The sequence below is a fragment of the Oncorhynchus mykiss genome, chromosome 8, assembly GCF_057628025.1.
Source record: "Oncorhynchus mykiss isolate SJ-2025 chromosome 8, ASM5762802v1, whole genome shotgun sequence".
Classification (NCBI taxonomy): domain Eukaryota; kingdom Metazoa; phylum Chordata; class Actinopteri; order Salmoniformes; family Salmonidae; genus Oncorhynchus; species Oncorhynchus mykiss.
In genome coordinates, this window is record NC_143029.1 from 70,974,033 (window position 1) to 70,986,073 (window position 12,041).

The 12,041-nt window shown below is 43.7% G+C and overlaps 2 protein-coding genes across 3 annotated transcripts in view; one reads left to right on the plus strand and one right to left on the minus strand.

Annotated features, from left to right (window-relative positions):
* LOC110530432 (phosphatase and actin regulator 1) overlaps positions 1 to 12,041 on the plus strand; it is a 181,699-nt gene that overhangs the window by 22,180 nt on the left and 147,478 nt on the right. The gene's annotated exons all lie outside the window — the stretch shown is intronic.
* LOC110530970 (adenylate cyclase type 1) overlaps positions 1 to 12,041 on the minus strand; it is a 52,776-nt gene that overhangs the window by 11,954 nt on the left and 28,781 nt on the right. For both annotated transcript variants that reach the window (XM_036986062.2, XM_090182448.1), the window contains exons 5-8: positions 6,507 to 6,634; positions 4,380 to 4,538; positions 4,052 to 4,193; positions 1,879 to 2,034 (exon numbers count right to left, since the gene is read on the minus strand). In XM_036986062.2, coding sequence (XP_036841957.1) covers positions 1,879 to 2,034; positions 4,052 to 4,193; positions 4,380 to 4,538; positions 6,507 to 6,634 — 585 coding nt within the window. The remainder of the gene's footprint in view (positions 1 to 1,878; positions 2,035 to 4,051; positions 4,194 to 4,379; positions 4,539 to 6,506; positions 6,635 to 12,041) is intronic.

A 12,041-nucleotide genomic window follows, 5' to 3' on the forward strand; every position in this document is an offset into this window, starting at 1 on the left:
ATCCCAGATGGCACCCTATTCCCTTCATAGTGCACTATATAGGGAATAGGGTGCCATTTGGGACGTCGCCTGAGTGAGTCTTCCTGGATGAAGGCAGAAAGCCATTGAGCTGTACCACAGTATCACAGTGTGAGAGCCAGTGGGTAGGCAAGGAGAGGTTGGAGAGAGTGGCAGGGGGGTGACAGAGTGAATGACGAATGTTGCAGAAGGTTAACACACACCCCATTGACTTCATCCTCATCATCCTTCATCCTTTAACACCTCTCGCTTTTTGTTGGTTGTTTCGGAGGTGTGTGTGCATTAATTATGCTAATTAGTATGTATATGTCTATGTTAAAAGCCGTCTTTCTCTCTCTCTAGTCTCTCTCTTCAGGTTCTTCCTCTATCTCCCACTCTTTCTCTTGCTTTGTCTCTCTCTCTCTCTATTTGTCTCTCTATCTTCCTCTCTCTATCTCCCACTGTAATATATTCCCCAGAGGATGTGAACTTCTACATATGACCCAATCGTTTGGAGATGGTCTGGGGAGCATAGGACAGTCATCACATCATACACCCACGCCTGCTCTGAGCGTACTCATCGTTTCTCTCCTTCCTCCTCTCCTGTCACCCTCTATCTCTCTCTCTCTCTCTATTTCTCTCCCCAAGTCTGTGTCATTTCCAACAACCTGGAGAGAGAGTTTGTGTGTGGCCTGAATCCTAATCTTTCATTCTGTGTCAAGTATATTTACACTTTGTCATTTTCCTCTCCTGTGTATTGTCTTGTCTATGTCTACATGTTTTCATCCAGGGTTATCACGAAGTAAATGGAAACAGTTTCAAACTGTTAGAGATGATCGCATGAACTTTACATAGTCACAGCTCTATGACATATTACATAAGTGTAACCACATAGAGGTAGGTGAGTGTACCAAGTTTTATGCTTTTATCTGAAAGTGCAATATTCATTTGGTTCTCCTCCTTTTTCCACACACACCCACACAGACCTGAGTATCTGCATTTAAATACCCTGAGCATCTGCATTTCAATACCCCGATTATCTGCATTTCAATACCCTGATTATCTGCATTTCAATACCTTGAGTATCTGCATTTCAATACCTTGAGCATCTGCATTTAAATACCCTGAGCATCTGCATTTAAAAACCTTGACCATCTGCATTTAAATACCCTGGCCATCTGCATTTAAATACCCTGACCATCTGCATTTAAATACCCTGACCATCTGCATTTAAATACCCTTGCCATCTGCATTTAAATACCCTGGCCATCTGCATTTAAATACCCTGGCCATCTGCATTTAAATACCCAGACCATCTGCATTTAAATACCCTGGCCATCTGCATTTAAATACCCTGTCCATCTACATTTAAATACCCTGAGCATCTGCATTTAAATACCCTGAGCATCTGCATTTAAATACCCTGAGCATCTGCATTTAAATACCCTGACCATCTGCATTTAAATACCCTGAGCATCTGCATTTAAATACCCTGAGCCAGAGTTGAACTGTAGCCAGACCTCAGGATTTCTTCACAAGAATAGCAGGTCAAGTAAACACACTGACACTTAGCCAGATTACCACAGGATTTGAAAGTAAGCTGATGAAGGTCAACTAAGTCTAGGTGGCTGGGACTCCTCATCGAGGACACACACACATTCCCCCCACACACACATGCACGCTCGCACACACTTGCACGCACACACACACGTGTGTGCTATGTCAACACACACATGCGCATACAACGCCTCTCCCTGTTTCTACATTCCCTAACACAATACACACTCATGTACACACAAAAACACATTTCATGTATACACACACATACAACTTCTCTGTCTCTACACTCCCTTACATAACACAAACACAGAAAGCCCTTACCTTGTCACCATCCTCACAGTTCATGGCGTTTGAGAAAGGTATCTCGGCCTTGAACATCTTCCTACAGTGCATGAGCTGCACCAGCAAGTAGCACACCGTCTTAAACTTCATCTTTTTGGCAGGTTTTATATCCGAAAGAATCAATCCTGGGAATATCTGTCAACAAACAAGCAGTGAGAGCAGGTGTTAAGATACACACTATGATACAGGAGATACACTTCAGTAGATATGGTTTCAACCCAGATTACAGAACACAAACACAAACACACAACTGTGGCGTCTCTTTTCTCTCTTAGATGAAGTAGAGTTGTCGGTGCGTCTATTAAGAGGATTAACCAAATCTGTGTCTTAAAAGGCACCCTATTTCCTATTTAGTGCACTTGTTGAAACGTGGTGGACTTCATGGAGAGTCATTTGGGCCACAACCTTAGTCAAGGGTCCCACCACTCACAGAGGAGGAGAGAAGAGAAAGACAGGGTGGTTGAATGGCCCTCTGAGACACGGTGACACTGCTGTAAAGGTTCATGTAAGGATCCACATACATACACTTTTACATCATGTGAAACCTGGTGGATAACAGTGCACAATTGCTAAAGAAAAGTTGTGCACTCATCTCTCCTTCCTTGTAGATGTATTAGCCAACGCTTCGGCTGAAGAGCCTTGACTGTTTCATTTATCTTCCGCTAGTCAGCAGTCTCAGCACCACACCAGACTGTGCATTGTTCATTTCTTTACAGTGTACAATTGGAATAGCCAAGCAGCATATAATAAATACACAGGCGTCAGACATCCGGAAGTCAGATCCTCTCTCCAGACCTAATAAAGTCTGCAAGACGAGGGTAGGGTAGGAGAAGGAGATAGCAGGAGAGGAGCTAGATAGATCCCGACGAACAGTCTTGTGCTGACGTTGCTTACAGAGGCAGTTTGGAACTCCGTAGTGAGTGTTGCCACCGAGAACAGACCATCTTTACGCACTTCAGCACTCGGCGGTCCCGTTCTGTGAGCTTGTGTGGCCTACCACTTCGTGGCTGAGCCGTTGTTGCTCCTAGAAGTTTCCACTACACAATAACAGCACTTACAGAACATCAGCGAGACTGTAAGGGAACCCATCTCATCTGAACAACCCTACCAACGTGAGGGAGTGACAACTCAATGAAAACGTACCAAACACTTTCTAGTATACACACAGCATATGGAACATGTAGGCCTACTCTAATACAGTACTAAAGTACTGTCTTTCCAGACCTATTAAGATGAAAATGCAGGCTAATGAGAGGTTAAGTCTTTTTAAATCTGGATGTAAAATTGACTATCTATCCTAACTTCTGGCAGTCTTACTGCATCTGTCCATGTGCAGTATGCCAAGGTTATGTGCAGTTCATGTATATATTTCCAAGTATTTCCAATGTTATGTCGAGTACTGTATATCCAAGCATGTTCAAGTATGCCCAAGGTTATGTCCCATACTGTGTTTCCTAGTCCAACTAAGAATGCTAATATAATAATTTAGTAATAATTTGGTGGTTGCTTATATTTGTCCTATTTCACAAATGTACAATTGATACGTGCGTGTGAATTATAAATATATTTTTTTGCATATCCCAACTCCCCCTCAGACAGTGTGGTCACGGCCAGGGTCAGTCATTATCAGTGACGACCTTAGAGCAATTAGGGTTAAGTGCCTTGCTCAAGGGCAAATCGACAGATGTTTCACCTTGTCGGCTCAGGGATTACAACTATCGACCTTTCGGTTACTGGCCCAATGCTCTAACCGCTAGGCTACCTGCTGCCCAAAATGCGAGTTCCCATACCGGGAGTTGAACCCGGGCTGCCTGGGTAAAAACCAGGAATCCTAATGGCTAGACAACTGCGAGTAGACTTACTTCATGTTCCACAGATGTCATCACTGAACCTAAGTTAACTACTATAAGACCAAATGAGATCTGTGTCCTAAAATGTGTCTATTTCTACTTTGCTTCATAATGTAAACACACATAAACACTCATCCTCACACACACATACAAACACCTCTAATCCTACACACACATATACACTCCCATGCAGGAGATCTCACATACTGTACACACACACACACACACACACACACACACACACACACACACGCACGCACCCAGACACACAAGCACACACACGTACGCAGACACAAACACACCTTCCGTCGGTGAGTTGGCACAATGAAGAAGGTCTCGATCTGGTGTTTGAGGAGGAAGGCATTTCTCTCATGACCGTTGCCTGGTTCAACCTCATAGTCTCCATTCAGGGAGTCCAGGGTCGCCTTGGTGATGTGGACCTTCCTGGTGGAGAAGGAGAAACACAAACAGTCAGCCTCATGTGGTGCTACCTACTGTCATTGTGCTTTAGAGCAAGGTACTTAACCCCTAATTGCTCCAGAGGTGCTGCTCACAGTCTGTGTTGTGTGTGAAGTTGTTGTGTGTGATGTTGGGACAGTAGATTTTGGCATGGTGGTAACAGGTACTAACCCAGGCAGTCCCCCTGCCTCCATCACGTTGGCCAGTGTGACATCGTTGGACCACACGTCATACTGCCACTTCCTCAGTCCCAGGACCCCACACAGCACCCGGCCCGTGTGGAGACCCACACGCATGTTCAGATTCACCTCGGTGGCCTCCGCTACCGACCTGCAGGTGCACGAGGAGAGTAATTACAATATTAAAACATTGATACTGTGTGTATGTGTGTGTGATTGTGTGTATATGTGTGTGTGTGCGTACGTACGTGTGTACCTGCCTGCCAGCCAAGTGCCAAGTCCCTAAGTGTGCCTGCATTCATGTGTGTGTGAGTGTGTGCATACGAGTAGATGTTTGTGTGTACTACAGCATTCCTGTATACAAATAATGTATTGCCTTAGCAGGCAATGTCATAAATTCCACAAATGTTATTCTTCCATGATAAATGGTGCTGCTCCTCTTCACCTAATAATATAGAAAGGCCAGACAGCTGAGTTCTGAGTTCTAATCTCTCTCTCTCTATCTCTCTCTCTCTCTCTCTCTCTCTCTCTCTCTCTCTCTCTCTCTCTCTCTCGAGGAAAAAGTACATGTTCTGGGGAGATAAGCCAGAAGGACAAAATGGTTGCTACTCTGGATTCTAAACTATTTTTTTTTAATAATGTAAGAGTGCAGACAGAGGAAAATTCCACCCGTATGGAGGGAGCAGGGTGAGATTTAAGAGCAATCTTTAGACTAAAATAAACAGGGCAAAATGCTATACTAGTCCACCAATAGGAATATAAATGAATATGCATATGAATCTACCGTTAACATAGAAAGGCATGTGTTTTCCTTGTGCACTGTAGCTCTATGTGTCTGTGTATGGTCCTATATTGTCTGTTTATGAATACTGACATCCGGTGTGGCCTTGTGCACATAGAGCCATATAAGACCAAGTCCATGGCCGTGCATTTAATACGGGATGGGATAAAGCTTTTTGAAGTGTTGAGCTCTTTCTTCTTTCTCCAAATTGTGCAGGACATGCAAATGAGACAAACACTTTCACGCTTCATAAGGAAGCATCCAAATACATTTCCATTCCCGCGCCCTCAAATGAGATTCCACTCTCAACTCTATCTGCAGTCTTGGCATGTATTCATAGCAGCCATTGACAATCCCACTAAGGAATCCTTCAGCCTGGACTCACTTGAACCACTGTGGTTTAGATGAGAAGAATAGAGAATAGCAAAAATATCCCCAGTCTTCAGTTGGGCCTTTATCCTTGGTCAAACCAAATGAATCAATATAATGGCTGAAAGCCATGCAGCAGGCTCATTCCATAGAGCCATACAGAGCTATGTGATATGTTGTCCATCACAACTCAATGTGTCTGTATCTAGGGCTGTGGCAGTCACAAAATGTTGGTCTCATGGTAATTGACCGTTAATTATGTAAACACATCCCCCAGGCTTCCACACACAGCCTACAAGACACTGATGCAGACCTCTTGAACAGCTACATTTTTAAAGTCTAATAAACCCATGTAATACAGCCTACACCTTCACAATAGCTCCATTATTTATTTTAGACAGGTCTAAAGAGGCATGATATGAAGAAAATGAAGTCTATTTCAGTAACGGTTTTCCTCCTCTTCTGACGAGGAGTATGAAGGATCGGACCAATGCGCAGCGTGGTAAGTGTTCATGTTATTTTATTAGAACAGAAACACTAAACAAAATAACAAAGAGAGTGAAACGAAAACGAAACAGTCCTGTAAGGTGCAGCAACACAAAACAAAAAAACATAGAACAACACAGAATGCCCACCCCAACTCACGCCCTGACCAAACTAAAATGGAGACATAAAAAAGGAACTAAGGTCAGGGCGTGACAATTTCAGAAGAACAGAATAGCATTCTCTGAGTTGTCCTTATGTTAGGTCCTGATCTGGCTATGCCAAATGGCTGTGTGCTACACTAGTTCATTTAGCAGACAGGTGACGTGGTAACCATGGACGACCCGTACAACCTGGGACATCACATCACATCAGCCCGGGACCTGGCCAAGAACAGGACGTCATGGAGAGACAAATGCCGCAGCGCTACGCTCCAAGGTGCTAGCAATGACTGAGTGAGTGTTTACCAGAAACCTATAGACTCACGTGATGGTGTCGATCATGTCCAGGCCCATCTCCACGCAGCAGTGAGCGTGGTCAGTCTTGGGCTGTGTCAGACCTGACACACAGTAGTAACAGTCTCCCAGGATCTTTATACGCCTACAGTGGTTCTCCTGTCAATCAGAGACAGAGACGGGGTAGAGAGAGAGAGAGAGCAAGAGAGAGAGAGAGTAGAGAAAGAGGGCTATATAAAGCAGGCAGACAGGCATAGAGGCATTCAGTTACTGTTCGATTGAATGTTGTAATGGGCAAAACGAGTGACTTAAGCAACTTTGAGCGTGGTATGATTGTCAGTGCCAGGCACGCCGGTTCCAGTATCTCAGAGTCGGCCAGCTTCCTGGGCTTTTCACACACGACAGTGTCTAGCTTTTACCGAGAATGGTGCGACAAACAAGAAACATCCAGCCAGCGGACGTCCTTTGGAGAAAACAGCTCTTTGATGAGAGGTTGAAGGAGAATTGCAAGAATCGTGTAAGCTAACAGGCAGGCCACAAACAGGCAAATAACGGAGAGCTCCAGTGGTGTGCAGAACAACATCTCTGAACGCACAACTCGTCGATCCTTGTCACGGATGGGCTATTGCAGCAGACGACAACTCCGGGTTCCACTCCTATCAGCTAAAAACAAGAAGCGGCTCCAGTGTGCATACGATCACCAACACTGGACAACTGAGGAGTGGAAAAACATTGCCTGGTCCGACAAATCCCGGTTCCTGTTGTGTCATGCAGATGGCAGAGTCAGGATGTGGCGTAAGCAGCATGAGTCCATGGCCCCATCCTGCCTGGTGTCAACGGTACAGGCTACTGGCAGTGGTGTACTGGTTGCTCAATTGAAACCGATTCAGCAACGTTTCCATGCCCCAAAGAATTCAGGCGGTTCTGGAGGCAAAGGGGGGTCCGATCCGGTACTATGTGGGTGTACCTAATAAACTGGCAACTGTGTATACACATAAGCTTTCTAATATTCAGAGCAGTATGCCAGACCTACGATGTTAGATTGCCTGGTGCCCTCTATCTCATATTCAACCCCTCCCTATCTAATACCCATTCCCCTAAGCCAGTGGTTCTTAATCCTGGTCCTGGGGACCCAAAGGGGTGCACGTTTTGTTTTTTCCCAAGCACTACACAGCTAATTCAAATGATCAACTCATCATCAAACTTTGAGGATTTGAATCAGGTGTGTAGTGCACCCATTTGTGTCCCCAGGACGAGGATTAAGAACCACTGCAAGCCATTCAGGGAACATGCTGTATGTTAACATACTGTATGAAAATCTGAATTGGAACCTTGAAATGCATGTGTTGTATCAACGTGCTATATAAATACAATTTGATTTCAGGGCGCGCTTTATACACCCTTTGTAGAGTATCCCATATGTTTATAGATGATTTGTGAAGCATTTATGTAGTGCTTATGAATCCTTTATGTATGCTATATAAAGCCTTTAGAAGTTGTACTTCATTTATAGGGGTACTGCACATTTGGTAGGCTACTGTGCGTGATGTACACACTAATGTGAACATACAGTATATTGCATCATGTTCTGCACAGCACACAATTCTTATATATTTCTTACTTTTTTTTAGGTAGTTTCTTAAAATTGCATTGTTGGTTAAGGGCTTGTAAGAAAGCATTTCACTGTAAGGTGTAATGCCTGTTGTATTCGGCGCATGTGACAAATAACATTTGATTTGATTTGATATAAAATGTCATTAAATGAAAACAGATAAAAACAGTCCCCACTCCAACTAGTATCATCAATGTAGTATAATGTAGGCTACTGTGTGTGAAGTACACACTAACGTGAACATACAGTTTATTGCAAGATGTACTGTACAGTGCAATTCCAACTTAAGTAAGGAAATGCTTCTAAGCGCAGAACCACAAGAGTCCCCACTCCATCATATCATATGATCAGTGTTGTAGACGTTTGTTGGTGAGTCACACCGCCTGGCTGCCTGCCTGGCTGCCTGGCATGATGTGAAGCTGTGCTCTGTTCTGGGATGAAAGGTGCGGTGGATGTCTAACCCATCATTAAGGATCTGTGAGCCACAGACATCACTGTGAGCTAGCTGAACTAGGGGTGGGGGCTGGGCTGCTATGGGGCAATACAATATCCCAGCTCCCATTGTTTTTCCATGGAAGGGATGTGATCGTGGGCTGAGCAAAGCATGTGAACAAAAAAAACTCAGAAGAAGAACGTGGAGATGGAAGCTCTATTTCTAACATTCAAGTCTATTTGTGTTCAATGAGGGAGAGAGAGCGAGACAGACAGACAGACAGACAGACAGGCAGGCAGGCAGACAGACAGACAGACAGACAGACAGACAGACAGACAGACAGACAGACAGACAGACAGACAGACAGACAGACAGACAGACAGACAGACAGAGAGACAGAGAGACAGAGAGACAGAGAGACAGAGAGAGAGAGAGAGAAAGCCCCTTGAATTTAATTGAATTGAGAGAGCTTGTTAGCTGCGTAAAATATGTTTTTACTTTCCATAATTGTACCTACAGGTTACACACGGTTTGTTATCGCTGAGTGGCACTGAGGCATATTTCTTTCAAGTCAGATACTGTCTTAAAAGATAAACATAAAAAAAGGAAATTCTCTGTTTTGATATGAGCTTAGCAGCAATAATGAATGATGAAAATAATGTGGAAAAACTCTGATTCGTCTAACGGACAAAATCATAATTCATCATAAATCAAATCACATTATATTTGTCACATGCACCGAACACAACCGGTGTAGACTTGACCGTGAAATGCTTACTACAAGCCCTTCCCCAATAGTGCACTTAAAAAGTAAGTCAATTAGCAAATAAAAATAGAAAATAGTAGCATAATAGACAACAATAACGAGGCTATATACCAGGGGTACCCAGTCAATGTGCAGGGGTACGAGGTAGTTGAGGTAATATGTACATGTGTAGGTAAGGGTAAAAGTGACTAGGCAATCAGGATAGATAATAAACAGAGTAGCAGCAGCGTATGTGAAGAGTGTATAAATGTGAATATGTGTGGCGTCAATATGTATGTGTATGTGTATGTGTGTTTTGTGTGTATGAGCATAGGTAGTGTGTGTGTGTGTGTGTGTGTGTGTGTGTGTGTGTGTGTGTGTGTGTGTGTGTGTGTGTGTGTGTGTGTGTGTGGGTAGAGTTCAGTGAGTGTGCATAGAGTCGGTGCAAAAAAGGGTCAATGCAAATAGTCCGGGTAGACATTATCAGTCCCGAGATCCTAGCAAAAATCAGCTTTTCATTTATCTGACTTATATTTCAACTCACAATTAAGTGTTTTACCATTTTCTTTTCAGGACAACCAGTATAACACAAAATAATTTGACAAAAACAGTTCCATTCATGAGTTTTATTGAAAAATGTAAATTTAAAAAAGGTAAGTCATAGCAAAAACCTGATCAAAAGGAATTTATATGAACTCTGTAATTAGAGAAACGTTTTGCTCACTGGGAAATGAATATCCAACTAGTCAGCGTTAACTGTGTGGAGTTTGGAGTTTGACAACAACTATGTGAGCTTATTACAGAATTATAGACACTATGTCCTGGGATTACCAATAATCTTCTATTTAGAAGAAGCCCTTACCTTCTAACAACTGTTGTGAGCACCTTAGAGAAAAACATATTTTTCTCCTTCGGGATCCGCCCGTGCCTGACAAACACAGCTCTAGCTCGGCCCCCGTTAATCAAAGATACTAATGGTTGGTATCTATGGATGCAGAAGAACTAGACAAATTGTGTGTTTGAGCTACAACAGAAGTCTGTAGCTCAAACACAACATGTTTGAAAGGGGTTAGAAGTACAAAATGCACCAGCAATACGGTGGGACTCATTGGGTTAACTGTTAAGGAGCCTTTTGGTCCAAGACTTGGTGCTCTGGTACCGCTTGCTGTGAAGTAACAGAGTGAACAGTCCTTGGCTTTGGGTGGCTGGGGTCTTCGGCAGTTTTTCGGCCTTCCTCTGACAACGTGTGTTCCTCATATCCCGGTGGGAGAGGCCAGTGTGGAGTGCAATAGAGAGCGTCATCTGTGGATCTGTTGGGGCGGTATGCGAGTTGCAATAGGTGATAGTCATTTAGACAGGTTACTTTGTCGTTCTTGGGCACAGGGACTACAGTGGTCTCTTGACCACATAACCTGTCAAGGCAAAACTAGGTCTTAGCTATCTAATCATAAACAATGAGATGGGAGACACATAGCCTTACTTCTGAGAAGACTGTAGTATTGATTGAAGAATCGAACAACAGAAAGAACAAATACAAAAACGTACACCATCAACCCTCCAAAGCCTAAAACTAATCTCAGCTTACTACCCAGACCCAACTAGGTAGAATGAACAGTGTAACCTAAATCAAATAGACACAAAAATAGTTTGGAACATGTACTGAAACCTCTGAAACTTCAGAGGAGAGCAAGTGTATTGGGCTCTATTTGAGGCCTCTAGCTATTTCACTAGGTCTTTACAGCTGTGTGACTGCAGAAACAACAGAGGTTATACATTTTCATTAGAACTTCTGAGACTCCACTTCACTTCCTCTGTTCCATCGGGCCCCTACACACACAATTCAAATAGACAGCTTAGGCAATTACACTGTGCCAAAGGAGCAAGCCACAGAGTTAAGCCACCTGCGTTAAGGACCTGCGTGCCAACTGTTCACTAACAGGTAAGTCTCCGTCTACATCCCAATTGGCACCCTATTCCCTACAAAGTGCATTACATAGGGATTAGGGTGCCATTTGGGACTTAGCCTTAAAAAGAAAAGAAAAGAAGAGAGAATTAATTTTCTCTTAGTTTAACACTCAATGGTTGCCAGGCTACCCAGACTCCTTGCTCCGGCTAAACACTATGCCACACCCACGGACATTAGTTTCTTCTGCGCAATGAGTCTGGATTTCAGTACCTCCCTGTCTCTTCAGCGAATGCAAACACATTCGGGGCTGTCTGATTGGTCCAGAAACCGATGGGTTGGGTAAGAGCCAGAACATATTTGTCGTTGGAAAGAGAGAGACCAGAGAGACCAGAGAGTGTTAAAGAGAACATCCTCCTACTGTACAACATAAGAGCTACACTATACAAACAAAAGTATGTGGGCACCCCTTCAAATAAGTGTATTTGTCTATTTCAGCCACACCGGTTGGTGACAGGTGTATAAAATCAAGCACACAGCGATGCAATCATAGACAAACACTGGCAGTAGAATGACCTTACTGAAGTGCCCAGCGACTTTCAACGTGGCACCGTTATAGCATGCAACCTTTCCAACAGGTCATTTCATCAAATTTCTGCCCTGCTAGAGCTGCCCCAGTCAACTGTAAGTGTTGTTATAGTGAAGTGGAAACGTCTAGGTGCAACAACGGCTCAGCCGCGAAGTGGTAGGCCACATAAGCTCACAGAAAGGCACTGCCGAGTGCTGAAGCGAGTAACGCATAAAAACGTCTCCTTGGTTGCAACACTCACCAGTGAGTTCCTAACTGCCTCTGGAAACAACGTCAGCCCAATA